The 19,586-nt window shown below is 49.6% G+C and overlaps 1 protein-coding gene across 2 annotated transcripts in view; it reads left to right on the top strand.

Annotated features, from left to right (window-relative positions):
* The first annotated feature begins 342 nt into the window (after positions 1-342).
* The window catches only part of Tbx5 (T-box transcription factor 5), an 80,028-nt gene continuing 60,784 nt past the window's right edge, over positions 343-19,586 (top strand). The window contains exon 1 of one of the 2 annotated variants that reach the window (XM_046446250.2): positions 343-575. In XM_046446250.2, the coding sequence (XP_046302206.1) occupies positions 531-575 (45 nt within the window). In that variant the 5' untranslated portion in view covers positions 343-530. The remainder of the gene's footprint in view (positions 576-19,586) is intronic. The other variant, XM_046446251.2, reaches the window with a different exon arrangement.

Consider the following 19,586-nt stretch of genomic DNA (forward strand, 5'->3'; position numbering starts at 1 on the left):
TCCAGGAAATAATCAGGAACACGCAGCAGTCGTGGTTAATTGGGTAGAAAATGTAACTCGTGGTGGAGAGGGAGGGGGATGGATACTACCTACTTCATGTTGATTTTTTCTGACCACCAAAAATATTCCTTTCTAGGGACCTGCTGGAGCGCTCTAGATTAACAACCCCTGCCCGGCACTCATCGCCCCCACGCCGGGACAAGCTCCCAGCCTGGGAGAAGGTGTGACTTCAGACTTAGTGGTAAGGACTGGGGGTGGGGGGTGGAATGCAGGTCCCTGTGTGAGATGATTGTAACCAGAAACGCCTGGGCAGGCATCTCACTGCTGTCCTGGGCGGCCGCTGGCTGGCAGCGGGCCGGGGAGAGGGAGCCGCCCCGAGGTGCCCCTGCTGGCCGCTGACCGCCCCTCCCCGGGGCCCGCCGATAGCTTATCGAGCCCACTCCGGGGGCGCCCAGTGCTACAACCGGAAACGCGGCTACAGTCCAGGGGCTGCTTGATGGAGCGGCCGGTGCAGCGGTGCGCGCAGGCCAATGCTTAGGCTCCGGCGCAGTCTTGGTGCGTCCGCCCGCGACCAGGTAAGGCACCAGGTGGGCGGGGAGCGTCTGCCGCGCCTCCACCCTCAGTTCGGTCCGCTGTGGGCAGGTGAAAGGCTGGTATTTTACGGAGACGGAATGCTGAGAGTCGAGGAGTGGAGATAGGCGCAAAAGTAGTGATGCCAAGGGTTTGTGCCACTTCACCGCGCGGGAGCGACGGCCCCAGGGTGCGAGGACAGGAAAGCAAAGAGAGAAGGGGGGATGCCGGCATGCAGGTGTGCACCCCCAAGTAATTGGCAAGGGTATGCTCGCGACGTGCGCCTGTCCTCCGTGTGCCTTGTCACTCTCCCACAACTCAGCCAGAGCCGCCTGCGCTCAGGATAGGGAACATCGCGTGCGTAGTGCGCTCCATGCCACCGCGACGCCAGCATGCATACGGGGGTGACTTGCTTTGGGGTGGGTGGACATGTTGTAAAGAGCTACTTGTCGCGTAGTAGGAAATTCACAGGAATTTGGAGTCTAAAGTCCTGATTTTGAGTCCACACTTTTCACTTCTTACTACTGTGCGCTGCTGGTCTGGTTGCTTAACCTCTCTGGGCTCAGCTTCTTCATCTTAGAGGGAGAAATTCTAAGAGAAAGTCTAAGTGAGTTGTTGAAGTTTAGTTAGATGATGAGTTGAAAGACTGCTACAAAACAGAAAGAACCTTATTTTTTGTGGTCGACTATTTTTAGAAAATTTTGGCACCACGTAGAAAGTGTCAGCGGACAGACCATCCGGATGACTGGGCTGTGTGTTCCCCCCTGCAGGGGTCCCGGGAGGGGTCAAACCGGTTGAGCCAAGGCCAGCTTCTGCTCTGAGCAGGTGTCCTCAGACGCATCAAAGACATTTGGAGGGGACCAGCAGCCGGGGTCAATGATTTTTTTTTTTTTTTGGCTGACATCAACCATGTGCCTCCCCAAGACCTTTAATACCCTCACTCCAATGAGCCGTTGGGATCTGGGATCCGGGCCCTGGGAGAGCTTGGCTAAAGCACACCCCTTGTTCCTACCTTCCAGCGCGGGTCCGGACTCACCGCGCCCCAGCACTGGTGCGGACTGCTCTGGGCGCACTAGAGTTCATTCCGCGCAGCCTCGACCCGCGACCCCGAGAGCAGAGGCTGCAGACAGACAGACGCCTGGGTGTCCGTCTGGGAATCAAAGGAAGAAGGCACTTCTCTCACCGGGAGCGCCGAGCCCAGCTGAGACCAGCCAGCTCACATGCCCCACAAGCCTCCGACTTGCTGGGGCCCTTCTTGAGGCATTGGGATGAGTTTGCCATAAGCAAGGTCCCTTCACCTGCCCAGGGACCTTGGGCCATTGCAAAATTGCTTGCTTCTTTTTTGATTCTAAAAAGGTCATAATTTTAAAAATTACAGTTTTTCCTTGGGGTCCACATTCCCCACGAAATTAAGATCTATCCTTCTCCAGAAGCTCAGGGGGCCTCCTTGGGACAAGGTGGGACATTGCCATTCCATGTTCTTCTACATCTACTCCCAAGGCAGTTAGGGGGTGGGGAGAGGGGGACACAGACACAAGTACAAATGCACACTTTAAAAAATCTTCCTCCTCCTTCTGGGCTAGTGGTGTAGCTCCGTGGGGGAAGGAACACTTGCCTAGTAGGAGGGAGGCCCTGGGTCCAAGCCCCAGGACTGCAAAAGAACAGGGAACACCAATGTGCCTTTTAACAGTGTGAAGAGAAACAAGCCCAGAGAGGCCTTGCCACTGGCTCAAGGTCAAACAGCCAGCAGAAAGTAATGCCCAGAACCTTAACGAATCCTGAGAGTATACTGAGTCCAAAATGTGGCCCAAATTGGCCTCCGAACTACTTAAGCTTAAGGCTCTTGGTTATTGTTCTTCTTTGATGATGGCACATGTAAACTGGTTTGAAAAACAAAAACTTTGGTGTGCAGAGGGCCAGAGGCATGGGAAGGCCAAAAGGACCAGCTTAGCTCTTAATTACTCTGTTTTTTAGCCTTTAGGATGACAAAATACAATAATGGAGAGCTTCTCTGAAAATAGACACTAAAAAATACCATTTTGAGAATATTGTATTCAAGCCTAAGAAGACCCTCAGTGAAGTCATGAGTAGAGCTTCAATTAGACGGAAAGAGCACAGTCCTTGGGGAGGGGGTAGCCAGATTGGGGGATCCTAGATCCTGCGTGGCTTCCAGGTCTCTAGAGAGGATTGTCCCCAGAAGTGTGCGGGCTCCTCACTTACACCAGGTGTGCACCCAAACCACCAACAGAAGCACACAGAGGCATCTCTGCCCGCATTGGCTTGGTCCCTCCAAACACTTCCTAGACACTCACAGCCCAACGGAGGGTCGCCAGGAGGAAAGTTCAAGTCGACGGTCTAAGTGGTCTTTAACACCCCCCAACTCTCTCAGCCTCTCTGTTTACCAATGTGAACGGCTCCTCTTCCCCCACCCTGCACTTCCACCCCCCTCCTTTCCGAGGTCAGCTATAAAAATAAACTATTTTTCCTTGTTAATAAATCTCCGCCCGGCGCCCTCTTTTAAAGAAGTCCAAAAAAAAAAAAAAAAAAAAATCACTGCGCCCAGCGCAAGCCAGGAGGGAGATTAATCTCGAAGCAGGATTTATGTGGCGCGGGCATCCTCAAACAATTGGAGTCATAAAGTGAAATGAGATTCGGAGGCGGGTGGGGGAGGGGAAGGGCCTCGGGAACCACAAACACTTTTGTGTAGCTAAACAATGTGGAAACTCTTAAAGACCCTTTTCTGCAGACATCTTGCAAGCAATGGCGCTTCCCTGTCAGCCCGCGGGAAAGGGAGAGAGATATATTAACTGAAGACACAATCTAAAATTACTTAGGGGTTTTAAACATGCGGGCAATGGGGGCGGGGGGTGCTGATAAACTGTTGTCCATGTTTCCTTCTCTCGGTATATTATTTCCAAGATATTTCACCCTCATCACAACGTCCCCTCCTTCCCCGCCCCCTCTTTTCTCTCTCCATTCATTACCTTGACTAGTGAGCAGTGGCCAAAGTCTGGCGGGACTAAAACCAGCCGGCAAGATCTAGGTTTGCGCCACCGGGACCCTTGCAATCAACCCATGCGTAAAGACGCAGGCAGAGCGCAGGGTGCCAGGGCGCAACGGCTTCAGTGGATCACATCCGCCTTTGGTGTGACTTTTCTCTGGACCCTTCTGTCTGTAACCTATGGACACGTTAGGGATTTTAGAAGTTTCAAACAGTCTTTTTGTGCGTGGCCTTGGGCAGGATCACAGGCAAAACCTTTTTTTATTTTCTAGCCCCAAAAGTAAGCGCGCATGGGAACACAGATGCCCAGGTGGTTTGGGGTGCCAGCCTTGATGTATTGGTTCAGAACTGGTTACCGACTCCTCCACCCAGTGTCCCAGCCTGATCTAAACGGCTTGGCTTCAGATGTATGGGTAGGGGAGAAACGAGGGGAAAGACTCACTCTCCCTGCTGCTGGGAGGGCGTTTGTAGGAGTTAAGTCTAGCAAAATTGAGGCCAGGGACGTCGTGCCCTGGAGCAACCTGGGCCCAGAAGTCATGTAGTCTCTGTGACTCACCAAATGATGAGCACTCCCGTATTATCACCAAATCCCCGCATGAACCAGGCGGTCCGAGTTAACAAATTTAATTGGACATTCCGAAGGGCCATCTGTAAAATGGGGATACAACAACCGCGCTGCATCCAAGGGGTGTTGGGGAAGTAAATTAATGTAAACTCGCAGAAAAATACAGGTGGTCAACCGGTGTCAAAAGCTCCTGTGGTTACCACATATTATGACGGCCTCGCAGGGAGGGGAAGCTGTTCTATTATTATGCAAAGGAATTCAGGGCCAGGGAGAGATTCGGTGTCCCTTAGGGAGATATGATAAAGTTAGGATCGAAAGCCTGACTTCTGGATTCATCATTGATTCCACCAGTGGCCGGCTCTGTGCGGGGGCCCTGGAGCTCCAGCTGCGACTAAGATGGCCTTTGGCTACTGGAGCCCGCCAATCAGTGGGATAGCCCCGCGTTGAAACCAATAGTGCCTCATTCCGTGCCAAATTCTTGCCTGCCATTTCCTTAATGCCTCTCTGGTCACAGCTGGGGAGCTGCATGCTGCAGACAGACCCCTGCCTCCCATCCCCCCAAGTACACGAACGTGATGGGAGGAAAAGAAAAAGAAACAACCAAACGGGCAAACGCAGAGACAGTCTCCTCCACTGGGGACACCTCCGCGACGGCTGCTCAGCGCCCGCCTGTGACCAGCGGCGCAGCTTCGCCCAGGCAGCTGCCTGCCGCTGTCGCCCTCGCGGGGCAGGCGTCCAGCAAAACATTTCCAAACGTGTCTGGGCCCGATTCCGGAGTGTGAGGCAATCCCTGCGGCCCACGCTGCGGGCGGACCCTTTATTTAGCGGCGATTCGGTGGGGCCGCGTTCGTCAGCGTCACTTAGGTCATCATTTCTGGGTGCGCACGGGCAAGTTGGCTCTGCGCGCTCTCCTCGACCCTCCCCTCGGAGCGGCCCTGCGCAGGGGCCCCGCCGAGCTCCCAGGGATTAGCTCTGGGGGCTTGGTCCAGACAAGTGAACACCGCCGGGCTGTTCTCAGCGCCTCCTGACTGTGGCCCTGGCGGAAATTCCAACCCAAACCGCGCATTTTGAATTTAAAAACAAAACAAAAAAGCTTAGCTACACTAATTCCTCCACAGTGGCTTGAACTGGCAGCTTCGTTGCTGATTGCCTCCTCATATATATCTCTTGCATTACCCGGTTGAAATGGCCAATTATCTGGTCTAGAATTTTCTCCAGTTGACATGTAGCCCAAATGGGCTCTTGTACAAGACAGCTGTTCAGACTGCATTGGCACGTTCTCCAGCTAGGACCCCAAAGGATCCACTCTCTCCTAAATTTTCCAGGTACTTTGGGATTTCCCCGTTGTCAAATTTCCCAATTCCCTGAGGCTGGGATGGAGATAGGCAGGGGGAGATGGGCAGGGTGTTGGCCAGTCCATGAGGGTATGGTGGACACTTTGGTAACTTCCAAGAGCTCTGTGGGCTTCAAGTCACTTTCAGGGCCTGTAATAGAGCTACCAGTTTTCCCAAATGGAGGTGCCCCCACAGGCCGCCCCCCCCCAATATACACACAGAAATATAAATTAAAGCTATCCCTCCAAGTCTCCAGACTCTGAATTTCTAAACGTTCCCCAATTGAACAGGCAGTTTAGCGTATTAGGGAGAGGGGAAGCTAGGCCAAAATTTTCACATAATTTTCTCATTTTCTTTCATCTCCATCCTCTGATGTAGACGTACAAGTTTTATCTTGAAAGGCAATACAAGAAAAAAAGAAAAAGAAACAAAGAGCCAGAAACAAAACACTCTATGTTTGTTTTAAACTTCCTTCCAGCACTTAGCAGCTGTGTTCTTCAAACCAGGCCAGGGTGGCCAGGCAGCCACAGAGTCGGCAGGGTTTGGGATGGTTTTGCCCACTTTTTTAGTTTAGGGAAAGCCTGTTGGATCTCACCTCCAGCCCAAACCATTTTCACTGACAGGCACCAATTTCTAACCCTTTTGTTCCTTAGGGGCCTGGATGGGGAAGAGGGATTCTCCCAAATCTTTTCACCTATGACAGAACTCAAAGACAGAGACTGGCTGGTTCTATGAAACAAAGTCTAGTGAATTTGTTCACAAAGTTTTCCCAACAGCTTGGATATTTGGAAAGGAAAATTCATGACCACCCGGGGTGGGAATCTGGATAATCCTGCTGGGTTGGATCTTAATTGCTTTTCTTTGTGCTTCATCTACCTGGGTTGCCCTCTGCTCTAAGGAGGGAAGAGTCTGAGACCTCCAATCCCCTCCCTGGGAGCTCCTTGGGGATTGTGGGTGGTTATTATTCCCGGGTTCTTGGGGACACATTGAGCCCTGACTTTTTTTTTTTTTTTTGCAACTGGAGAGGTGATTAAACAAGCATCCTGTGGCTGTGTCCAAGCACATGCCCACCCTCTTTCCCCTCTAGAATACAAGGAGGAGGGAAGGTCAGGAGGTGTGAGGGGTGCATTATTTGCTCGGTTATCAGGGAGGAAGCCTGGCTCTCCAACCAAGTTACATGTGGTGCCTGGACCATGATCCAGGTCTGAATACTGTAATCGGTGTTTATGAACCTGCTTCCCCTTGGAGAGGAGATTTTGAGCTTTTATTGCATTTCTTGGATGTTCCTAACTTCCGAAGGTTAAGGATGCCCCCATTACCTGTTACCAGCAGTGGTCCCCCAAGGACTTTCCAAATCTAATTAAATGGGGTGACACTCTGGATGGGGTTGGGAACATAATTTTCTAAACAAGGACTTGGGTGTGTCAATGCCAGATCCGAACCCCTTCCTTACTTGCTGAGTGATACTAGGCAAGCAGTTTAGCCTTTCGGAACCTAGTTCTCATCTGGTGATAAGGAGAAGCCACCCCAGGGAGCAGCGGCCAGGGGAAGGATGCACCATGCTTAAGGCAGTCCTCCTCCATAGGGCTGGAGACCTGTCTGCACTGAATTCTCAGCCAGCGGTTTGTGGAGTGTTGGCTGGCCGCCTCTCCCCTCAGCCAGATGGCGAGAATGTAATAAAATAAATATATATTATCGTGCGAGTCCAGAAACAGCGGTGTGTGGTATAGGATAGCTTCCTGTCCGAATTGTGTGGGTGGAGGTCTGCTTGTCCCCTCCAGCACAGTCCCCAGGCTGTGGATTGCTTTCCCCTCTCTAGCCGGGCAACTTGGGCAAGTGTCTTCCCGTGTCCGTGCCTGAGTGCCCAGTGGGAGAAATGAGTCCTGCCTTGAAGGGTCGTTGGGAAGCGAGTAGGTGCGTGGCACAAGGTAGCGAGATGGAGAGAGACAGTATCGCGGCACGTCGTAACAAACACATAAGCACAGCCTAGCCCAACATCCACATCCTAATGAAAGGTAAACGCGGTATAATACCCGCTATTACGATGTGTTATATTGTATTATAATTCTGGGCACACGTGTGCGCGCTGGGAGAGACGATTGCCTTGGCCGGGACACGTTGCGCCATTTTAGTGCCCGTAGGGGACACATGGTCTCGCGATCGCACCTTTTCCCTGGCGGTCGCGGATTAGAGTTTCTCAGCGAGGAGGAGCGCCGGCCGAAAAATGCAAGAGCTTTCGCTTTCTCCGGTGCCGCTGCTCAAGGTCCGTTGAACGATCGGGGAAATTCTCGGAAGCTCCCCAGCACCAGGAGACTTTGGCAGGGTTCCGCTGATTCGGTAGCCGCCGCGGAGAGGCCGCAGGGCACCCTGGAGATCGTGCGTCCTGGGGAAATTCGTGACTCAGCGTAGCGCCCTGCAAACCTACGCAGCAACCAGAACGCGGAGGACCTCACCGAGTCAGAAGCTTGGGAAGGCGAAAGGGAGGGCCTGAAAGCCACCGTCGCTTCACACTCTGCTTTCCCTTTAGCGCGAGGAGCTGGCGAGCCCTCCAGGAAACCGCATGGTTGGAAGCAAGACAGTGTGCTCGCTTTTCTGCGCTGCTTCCCCAGACGCGCGCTCTGACCAGCCATGCGGAAGGACTCGTGCTCTCCTCTCTTCATTCAGCCTTTTCTAAACGAATCAACACACTCATGAAATTGCTTGCAGCAGTAGCAGCGCGGGCGCGCCCCCCAAATCACTCGCGTATGCAACAGTTCGCCCAAAGAATTATATGCACACAGAAGTACTTGCGAACCCCAAATCGTCGGCACGTGGGCATGGAATTACTTGCAAATCGATGTTTATTTACACGTGTGGTGTGCACGTTCCGAGCCTCGGATGACTTATGCATAATTATCTGTAGACAGAATCATCTTTGCTTGCGCACATTTATTTGCACGCGCGCTGGCACACGTATACTTCCTTTCACACGCACACGTTAAGGGTACTTGCGCGGCTTTTGCGCTGCTGTACAGATTTTGACACAAACACACACGCGCAGACCTGGAAAGTTCCCGAATTTAGCGGCGAAAACGTTCTCTGCTTTGCGTTTGATTGTTGTTGCTGTTGGAGTTTGGGATGTTTGCTTTGTTGTTTTTGTTGATGTTTTTGATAAAGGTTGAGAACTCAAGAATTTTCGGGCTAGAAAAGGCAACAGGAACAAAGACCAGAGGGCCACCCGGTTTTGAGTAGCGGTCCGGGAACAGTCCTAGGGTTACCGGCAGCGCCCGGAGCACAATGAGAGCCCAGGCTGCCGCGTAACCTCAGCGCCGCCCCCGGGACGCGGAGCCAGGTGGGGCTGGGAGGGACAGTGGCCTGCGATGGGCTGACTCAGCCCCGAGGGCCGGGAGCTGTGTTTATTTTCTAGTTATTCTTGGCTGTGGTCCACGCGATTATTTGGAGCAGCGTTGGGAACTCCAGGGAGAGCTGGGCCTGAGGGGGCTGAGGTGGGGGTCCCTTTGCCTGGCTCCGCGGATTTTATGGCATCGGACCTCGGAGCGCAAAATCACAGGCCGAATCAAAATGTGTAAATTAAAGATTTGTGTTATAAAAAGGCCCAAGTCCAGCCGTTGGAGAAAGACGGGTTGTGTGTTGTGTGTGTGTCGCGGGGTGGTGGTTTCCAAGCCGATCGTGGGGAGCCTTTTGCCGTGTCCTGAGCGCTCGCCGCTCCTTCCCCAGCTTGGGCAGCCTCGGTGCTGGGGCGCTGGGAAGCAGGGCCCCCGACTAGGCCTAGGGCTCCGTTCCAAACCGGGTGGCCTCGCCAGGTGAGAGAGAAAGAACTAGACTGAGCCTACAGGCCTCCCTCGCACGGAGGCTGAGCGATCTCCGAGCCTCGACCTCGGGCCACTTGCTAATTAGGTTTAATCGCAAATGCCTTTACGTGCATAGCCAAGAGCTGAAGCTTGTTTAAGATGTTAGAAGTTAGAAGCGCCATGCTGGAAAACATTGGAGAGGGTTTCTTTATGGTTCAGAAACCTCTCAACTGTCTCTTTTATCATTTAACCTTTTTTTTTTGGGGGGGGGGTTCTCTTGCTTTCTTCTTTCCCTTTTTTCTTTCTCCCCCTCCCTACTTGCTTCTTCCTTTCCCAAGTTATTACCAACTTTGTTTCTTTCCCATTTCTGCACATTTGCCACCATTAAAAGCCTGCCTTCTTTCCTGATGTTTTTTCTTACCTTAGATACACCATTTCAGTTCCCACCCACCCACCCCCTTTTTTTCTCCTTCCCTTTTCCATTCCAATATTATTTCTTCCCTTCTTGGCTGAGAAGGGTCTGCAGTTGAGCATGAACTTTCCTGATTACCGCAAATGCAAGAAAAGAAAGAAAGAAAGAGAGTTTGGGTCTGGCGAAAATCAGAAAGGGGAGGAGAGAGCTCTGATAACCACTTCAAGCATCCCTGTATTGGGTTAGCATCCTCCTCCCCCAGCCTGGATGTACTGGGGAGAAAATGGGCAGGGGGGGGGGGCTCAAAGATGAATAAGAACCCAATGGGGTTCTTATTCCATGGTCAAGGAATTGGTCCATTTGTAATGGGCGAAACGTCCAGTTATTAGTGTCCCCCACCACCACCACCGCATTATCAGCTGCAAGTATCAGCTGTGCATTTGATTTCCATCTTTGTTCTGGGAGCCTAGGAGAAAACCTTGCCAAGAGTTAGCAAGAATTTTGAGAAGACCAACCAACCACCCATGACTAAAATCCTTCTGAGACCACCTAGCTCACTGGGAAGACAGATTTCTTTTTCTTTTCTCCCCTCCCCTTGGAGCCCAGGTCTCCCTTCTCAACGGCTGTTCACCCATTGTTATATTTATTAGGTAAATATAAACCCATAAATACACAGGAATGAAAAGCCTCATGTCCCATAATATGCTGCTCAGAGCCACCAACATCCATCTTCCAACTGTCCCGCGTCTTTGGTTTGACCAAGAGGGTAGGGAGCCCACCCCCTTGCCCCCTTTTCCTGAGTGATGAGAATATTAACATCTGACCACCTCGCCCTCAGGAGCAGCCTCCACCCCTATCCACCTTTCCCAAGCTTCCCTATTAATCAGAGGTCATTTCCTCCCAGGCTGGAAGCACAACATGCAATTCAGACCAGACAGGGAGAAAATGCTGGCATGCCCCAGCCGTGGCGAGATCAGTCAGAGCCCCATCCTCATGGAGGGGACCTTGCTTCCAGAGACAGAGAGAAGCAGGCACTCTTGGGGGGCAATCCCAGGGGCGAGTGACTTCAGGAAAGAAATCCTGGTAGCAACACATTTAAAAAGCACCCGCTCTTTAAGTCTGGCTTTCTGGACCAGCCAGCTACTGAGCCCTGTTTTTGAGCCATTGATGGTCTAGTTCTTTTGGAGCTTAGAACCTGCTTTAAAAAAAAAAATAGGTACAGATGGAAATATTTCATTAACACACAGCACTGAGGTGGGCGTGGGAAACAGTCATTCTCCAATGAATAAATGGTTACAGCCCTATGGTGGGGTGACAATGTGGGATAGCTATCAAAATGGAGAGAGTGAAAGCCTTTGACACGGCACCTTTTCATCCCAGGTGTTAATCCTACAGATGTGACCGTTCATTTGCAAAATGACATGTGTCTGAGGACCTTCCATGCAGCCCTGCTGTAATAGCCGGAGTTTGCAAACGACCTGATGGATATTTATGGGAAGCTGGTTCAACTAATGATGGGGAAGGGAGCAGTGAAATATTACGCAGCTGTAGAAAAGATTGAGAGCTTTCTGCATGTACAGATACGGAGGGTTTGTAGGCTGTTTGTAAGAGATGGTAAAATTAAAAGCAAGGGGCAGATCAGTTTGTATAGCAGGCAACTCTGTGTGTGTGTGTGTGTGTGTGTGTGTGTATGTGTGTGAGTAGAGACCCTCCAAAGGGTATGCGAGATGCTGTTACCCTGTCACCATGGAAAGGACTAAATGAATGGTTTGGGGGAGGAAATTTTACGTGCCTAGGGCTCCATTCCAAACTGGGCCTCAGTACTTCAGGAGGAATTAGGTCCCTAGTCCTGTCCCCTTCTCCAGCATAAATTCTAGTGGGTCTTCATCCCAGGAGCCAACACTGAGCCTTGAAAGCTAATGGGGTGTGAGAATTTGGCTTTGGAAAAATTCTCGATTAGGATCTGGATGCAGGCCCAAGATTCCTGTGGGGAGTCCTTAAACATAGACGCTGGGACGGGTACCAAATTTCCTCTTATCTGGGGGTTTTGCTTCTGCAGGTGAAGCCTTCAAACTTCAAATGCATTCCTTTGCTACTAGAGCAACCACCCAGGAAGCTCCAGGAATCATGTCTTTTTGGCCAGTGGAGCTAAGTCAGGCGAAGTCAGCAGATGCCTTGTGAACACCTAGGACGGCTCCGCGTCCAAATGGCCACAACGTGCGCTGGTTTTGTACACGCATCTGCATCATAAATATCAGCTTCAAGTTCTCTTTCGAGAAGCTGTACACCGAAAACCCATCTCCATCCCAACCCCTTCCCCCAGTCCTCTGATTTCCTCCTTCCAAGGCAGTTTCAGGTGTGGACCCTTTCAGGTGTATTTTTCTGGATCTGACTCTTATCCATGGTTAATTCCATCTTCTTTGACTTTCCAGATCTCAGACTCCATCTATAGCCACGGCCTAGTGGGTAAGAGCCTGGCTTCCTGGATGCACATACTGGTCCATGACTTTTGACTCTGTGACCTTGAGCAAGTGCCCCAAATCTCTGCCTTGCTGTTCTCATCTGTCAAATGGGAATGATCCTTGTATGTGCCTTACATATGACCTACCACAGTTAAATGGGTCAAAACATGCAAAAGCATCTAGAGTTCTATCGGGCACAGAGAAAACACTGAAGGAGTCTTAGCTGATATTATTGGAACAGAGAATCATGCCCTAGCTTTTTTATGCAGCTGGTTCATTCTCCCTGATGCTGTGTAGGTGATAGTATCTTAGACCCATTGCTAGAAAAATCACTGAAGAGCCAAGTTGCATCAGCAGGTTTATCTGACAGCTCTAAATACTTGGAAAAAGGGAAAAGATGTTAAAATTCTCTAATCTTACCTTCTACCAGATAGATTAGAGGTGGAACTCTATAACATAGAACTGGAATTTCTGTTACCGTGTGTGTGTGTGTGTGTGTGTGTGTGTGTGTATGCTTGCATGGTGTGTTATGTTAGCACTTGAACAAACGCCTGGACCCCAGGATCTGGCCACTTGGTGTGTGGGTAGACCTCAGGAAATCTGCATTAAAGTTGAAAAAGTTTGTGGTCGTGCTAAAAAGTTGGATTCCATTTACAAATTTAAGGTTCTGCACCAACTATAATCTATTGGCTTTTGAAATGCATTCTTCTGGATAAATAGGCACTCCCTTTTAGAAGTGTGTCCAAGCATGATTTCCTTAGATTAAATCTTTACCATGTGTAAAATATCCGTGAGGCCACAGGAAGAGGAGATTCCCCTGTGTCCTCTCATAGCCTCCCGGGTATCGGTGCACTCTCTGACGCGAACAATAGGGCGTGGTGGAAGGTCTGTGGACCTTATAGACATGCCATAGATGCTCAGCTCCTGCCTGGAAATGTTTTTAAGAAAAATGTCTTCATAGCTCCTTGCAAAAAAAAAAAAAAAATCATTGTACAGTTGGATGGTCAATGATGCTTTTATTTTTTTGGCCATTAGCACATAAAATCTATCTCTCCTCGGTACCAGGAAAGAAGCCAAAAAATTTAGGAGAACAGCGAGACAGCGAGATCACAAATATGCCGTGAGTGAGCTCCTCATAGCAACATAAACAAACTTTGTGGGTTTTTTTCTACTTGGAAAAAAATTGTTTAAATATGGAAAAGTACACAGATTAATATGTCAAATACCTACGTACTCACACCCAGAAAAAAAACACATATTAACATGTGGTCACACTTCAGATCTTTTTTTTTTATTAACAGAAACAGAATATGATCAAATTGGGGGTGTGTTTCCCTCTTTCTGATACCATCCTTTATCTCTATCCCTTTTTAGAGGAAACAGCACTCATGATGTTGGTAAATTACCTGCAATTGACTTTCTTTATATTTTATAAACTATCCCTTTCTCCATAAGCAATCAATCCAAAAGTTTCTCTGATGATGGCTTCTTAGATTATGACTTTTTAAAATAACCACTACTAATAATGACACACAGAACATTAATTTCTTCATATAGGCCAGTTATTATCTGTGCACAGGAATCTCTTTTGGGCAGAGACCCAAACGTAGAATTACCGAGACCTGGAGCATGCATGCGACTGACCTTTCCCAAGAATCTTCAGTTTTTGTGCATGATCTCGGACACCTTTCACCTTAAGTCAGCCTCAGTTTACCTCCTGGGAATGTGAACCAGATCATAAAGGTTGAGGTAGAGAGGAAAAGATCCCACGTGGCAAACATACCATAACTAGTAGCCATGCTGTGTGATCCTGAGAATATTACTGTGGCAATATTAGCCAGACCCTCTTATCAAGGATATATATATATAAAAAAATAACGCCAGAGCTGAGAAAATGGTCTTTAGGACTGAATCGAACAATTCTTCATTGTTGTCTCATTCCCTAGGCCTGAAAATCAGCAGCAGGAACTTCAGTTAAATTTTTATATCAAATCAAAAGAGGAGGCAAAACAGGTGAAGTCTGGAAATATAGACCTGGGCTCCTGTGGCTCAGCTGAGGATCATTGACCCCACACAGATTCCCCTTAGGCTGCCTGATGTCTCATGCTTGAGGTCTCAAGGCAAAATAATCTTTTGCTTTGTGAGATTGGGCTGTTTGGAAGAAACATAGATGGGGACTGGTTCTTTATAAATTATTGAAAATACAAGGTGCACCCGGGTGCCGTGGCACACACCTGTCATCCCAGCTACTTGAGAGGCTGAGGCTGGAGGATCGAAGTTGGAGGCCAGCCGTGACAACTTAGCAAGACCTTATCTTGAAATAAAAATAAAAATAAAAAGCACTGGGGGTTGTAACTCAGTGGAACAGCACTTTGTTTAGCATGTGTGACACTCAGGGCTCAATCCCCAGCACTTCAGGGGAAAAAAACAAGATAAGACCAGGAGCTAGGGGTGTAGCTCAGTGGGTAGAGCACATCGTTAATGGGCACAAGTCCCTGAGTTCTACCCTCTGGCACCAAAAACCAATCAGTACACAAATTAATCAAATGAAATTAACAACAAAAGACCTAAAGTAGATATAAAGATGCTATTGTTTATACCTTAAATTTGGCTGGACATCAGTAACGATTTCTCTGTTGCACACGTACCCGAAACATTTCAGAAAATTTTATCTTGACTTTTGAAATTCGTTTAAGAGAGGAAGGGAACGGACTCTATCAGTGTGTTGATGGGATTTTATTCCTTGCTCTGCCTACTTTGGAATAGAGGAAGGCTTTGTCCCTACATGAATGGATCTAGGGTGGGGTAAGAAGAAAACAGAGGCCACGCAGTCAGACATTTGTTTTGCAAACAGCTGGTGGCTTGCTGGGGTCCAATTAGTTGTTTTCCAAAATGACTTAGTGCCTGACCAAGTTCAGTGTCTTTCCTTTGTCTAGGCTCCTCCACAGCCAAGATATTCAAACCCCAACGAGCTGTGTCTAAAACTTCTTTAATCAGTTATCAGCTAAATTCAGCTTCTTTTTAAGTCAAAAATAGCTCTCTGGTAGCTCGAGCTCAGCCAACTGGCTTCTCTTCAAGCCAGATCGTCTGAGGCTGGGCTCCACAGGAAGCGCCGGGGTCCTGCTCCTCGCAGAGACCCCATTGATGTCAGCTGGACCTGGGCCATTTTCATTTGCTAATAAAGCCCCAGAATCCATGGTGAGGACCTGATGAAAGATGCTGGCTCCCGTTGGTGGCGGGGAGACAATGGAACACATGCACGTTGGGGGGTGGAGAATGAAACCCAAGTCGCAGTTCAAACCTGCTCCCAAAGCCAAGTCCTAATGGTGTAATGGGTGGTTCACGTCCCCCAAGCGGGTGGTGCAGGAATAATGGGGCTGGAAAGGTGGTAGTGGGTGGGGTGGGGACTCAAGGGGAGGTGGATGACAAAATAGGTGTTTTCTATTTGTATAAATCAGCTACAAGAATGGGCACGATTCAAAGAGCCGGCCATCTGGTGCAGGGAGAGGTTGACGTGTGTCTGTCACTGTTGGTGGTGGTATGTGTCACCCCGGGCAGAACCATGACCATGTTACTGTCTTCAGTTGGTGGTTAAAATGGTTTGAGGAGTTGCATGTGGGTGTCGGGGTGACCAAGAATGGGCCGTGGTGGCTTCATACTGCATTGGCCTGGGTCAGTGTATTGCAGAAGTCATGGGTTCTCAAAACTCAGTCTCAGGTGACCTTGCTCTGTGATTTTGGCCACAGCCAAGCACCACCGGTCATGCTGTTTTCTTTATTGTTCACTTTTCCAAACCTAAGCATCCCTTGGCCTTCATCGGAAGCCTCAGTGAGTTTGCTCGTTAGTCTTTATATACCTTTCTATATGCACGTTAAGGAATATGTGAAGGCTAACACTGTCTCCTGGCATTTGTCTGGTTCCAGATAAAATGATCGTGAGTTTGGGTAGCGTTATGGCTAAGAACTTAGGGTTAGGTATTCATCAGAACTTATTCGAACCTCACTGCTCACAGTTAGCTGCAGTTTAATTGTATCAAGTTATTCACCTGCTTTCAGCATCAGTGAATGGGGGTGATAATGCCAACCTTTCCTGCCTCCCTTCCTCTCTCCCCCCCTCCTTTCTTTCCTTCCCTCCTTCCCTTCACCTCCCTCCCTTTCTTCCTTCCTTCCTCGTGGGACTAGGGATTGAACCCGGGACCTCAGGCAAGTGCTCTACCACTGAGCTACCTCCCCAGCTCTGCCGTCATATTTTAATGTGACTAAAAATGTTCCAAAGAGTTCTGGGCCCGAGTGCATGGTGCAAGATGCCCCATTAACGTCACCAGGTGTTTCCAAGGGCTGATCAGGCCTGAGAAATGAACACGAATCTAGGAAGCTGTCCTCAGCTGCTCTCTCTCTTGGAAAATGTCATTAACCTCTCCATCCGGCTGCCCCGTGCCCACCCACACCTTCCACGCAGAAACCAACTGGGTTATTTACAAGGGGCTTGGTGAATCCCAAACACATTCCTATAATATCGCCTCCATTCTCTGTGCGCTTTATTTCCCCCAAAGCTATGGATGTGGTTGGCAAGGTCGGGCTTGGGGTCCTCCATGAGGATCCTCCCTCACTCTGGAGAGAGCAGGTACAGAGGCCTGTGGAGGAGGGGAGCTGGGCTGGCCCTGGATGCAGGGACAAGGGTATAGACAGGTGGAGAGGCTATGTCAGGAAAGGAGAGGCCGAGGAAACTCAGATGTGGTCCTCTTTGGAACAGTCTGCTGGCCTGTCAGTCTCCTCCTTCGACCCTGGAGACACGGTCAAGGGGACTGGGCCTTGCTGGTCTCTGCACACCTGTTGCCTGACACAGTGTCTGCAACCTAGGGGTCACCCACCAGGACATGACAGCACCTGACCACGCTCACGAGGCTCTCAACCGACTCCGTCGACAGAGACACAGCTCTAACCCGCATAAGGGAAAAAAAATTGAAGGAGATCATTTTATAGGCTCATGAAACCAAGAAGTGGAAGGGGATGTTGGTTTCAGGCGTGTTGGGATCAAAGGACTCCGAGGAGGCCGCCTCATCCTTTGGCCGTTACCATCTCTGCTGGATCCATCATCAGACCCGAGCCCCTCCGCCACTTCTCCATATATAAAAATAATTTTTTTCACATACCGTCAAAGGTAAAGATGTTGCTCCTTTTAAAATTTTCTCTAAATACATCAGGAAGCATTTACCAAGACCAAAGATGTTACCTTAGGTCACCGCAGCACAATGGCCCGAATCAGAACATCCGCTGTGGACGCAGCTCACAGTCCATGGCCATCCACTGCCCAGCCGGGGGCTCGCTGGCCTCCGCCGCCTCCACCCCACCATCCAGAATCACGCGCTGTGCTGAGTTGACATGTTCTTCTCCTCTAATCTGGAAGCCCTTCTTTTCTGTTTCTGGACCTTGATATTTTTTTGAAGAGTCCAGACCAGTTGTTTTGGAAAATGTTCCCTTATTAGAGTCCGTGTGATGTTTCCACGTGCATTTTTGTGGAGGAAATATAGAATCCTTAAAGGTGACAGCTTTGTCACCAGACACGTGAGATGGGACGGCTTGCAGCCCCAGGTCTCCATGCGTCCCGTGGGTCCTTGGAGGAGGCTCCTCCAGTTTCCAGGGCTCTCAGGCTCATGGTTTCTGGGCTTTGCTGGCCGAGTCTTGATGATTGCTGGGTTTTCAAGGTCATGTCACTTTTGGAGCGACCTCAAGACCGTGGTCCATTCCGGGTCATCTTTAGCAAGATGTGATTCCATAGATCTGCTTAAGGATTTCTGTTGCCCAGCCTCCCTGCAGTAACACCAGCTGTCCATCACCTGACTGTTTACACTGTAACCATTCCTAGCCCTCCCCATACCAGCTTACCTGGGGGTGCTTCATGCCCTCTAATAATTCTGGTAATCAAGGTTTTACTCATGAGGTACATTTATCCACTCCAAATGTGGTAGAGTTCTAAAAAAACATTAAATGGAGAATTGAGTCTCTTTTATCCTGTTTTTTTTTTCAGTGGGGTGTGGGGGGACCAAGGATTGAACTTAGGGGCACTAGACCACTAAGCCCCATCCCCAGCCCTATTTTGTACTTTATTTAGAGACAGGGTCTCACTGAGTTGCTTAGGGCCTTGCTTTGGCTGAGATGACTTTGAACTGGCGATCTTCCTGCCTCAGCCTCTTCAGCTGGGATGACAGGCGTGTGCCACTTCATCTTGCAAATCTCTTTTATTCTCTGAGCTTTGAGTGTTCCTATTGGTAAACAGACAATAACCATAGTACCTATCTCCTAGTCTTGTGGTGAGGTTTAGATTTGAGTTAAGGCAAGCTCAGCATCTAGTGAAATGCCTGATACAGTGTCTATGTTCAGCTCTGTCTCTTGAGCTGTGTTTGTAGACATGCATCTCCAGTTCTCAATATGGGCAGATTGTGGTCTTTGCTTTGCAAACAAAGATCTGCAAAGAAAAATTGAGCATGGTGCAGTTGTTGCAGAGTTGTGCAGGCCTCATCGGCTGGTGGTTGGTCAGCACAAGGTTCCTATTTTCATGTGGGTGGAGCTGAGGGTTGAACGCAGCATCTAGGACCTGCCAGTCAAGGGCTCTACCACTGAGCTGCTCCCCCCGCCCCTAGAATATGAGCTTCTTGAGGGCCCAGGGTTTGTTTTCTTGGGTCAATGCTGTAACTTCAGCACCAAGAATAGTTCCAGAGAACTGGGGATGGGGCTCAGTGGGGGAGCCATGGCCCAGCATGCCCAGACTTTCTCTTTAGTTCTGAGCATTGGAAAAAAAAAAAAAAGTCCGGCATACAGTAGACAGTCAATATTTATCCAAATTATGAGCCACTGCTTGGTAGCCCTGGAGGTTGATTTTGGAAGAAGATGGGCTCTAGTACTAAATGAATTCCAGGTATAGGTCAGATCTCTGTCTGCTGAATGTCTTTCAGCTGGTCCCCAAAACGTGTGGAAAAGATGCTCTCACCATGGACCAGTGGGGCATCGAGTCAGTGCCAAGAGTCAAGGCAAAGGAGGACGTCAAAGGATCTCAGGGCACTGAAGCTGGGCATGTTCTGTCCCATGGGCTCCTTGGTGTGAGCCCCCAGTCCTGATGTGGTTCTACATGGTGCTCAGTAGTTGGACTTCTCCTCCAGGGCAGGGGACGGGGGGCGGGGGACCGGGGGCAGGGGGCGCAGGCTTTCTGAAAAATCACAATTTTGCCTTTTCTGATAAATTGGCAGTGACAGAGACACAACCCATTCGGGACTGGCTTCTCTCCCCCTTAAACGTCCTGAAGACTCTGTGGTGTGTGTGTGTGTGTGTGTATGTGTGTGTGTGTGTGTGTGTAATTTTCTTATTCTACACATGGACCACATAAAAGAGGAAGAGCAGTTTCACCACATCTGGTGACCTTCTGTCCGGGGTACATTAAGTGTTAGCCGTGAGCAT

This window comes from Marmota monax, unplaced genomic scaffold (assembly GCF_021218885.2).
Source record: "Marmota monax isolate L192 unplaced genomic scaffold, Marmota_monax_Labrador192_F-V1.1 WCK01_AAM20220418_F8-fsc00092, whole genome shotgun sequence".
In the NCBI taxonomy this organism is placed as follows: Eukaryota; Metazoa; Chordata; class Mammalia; order Rodentia; family Sciuridae; genus Marmota; species Marmota monax.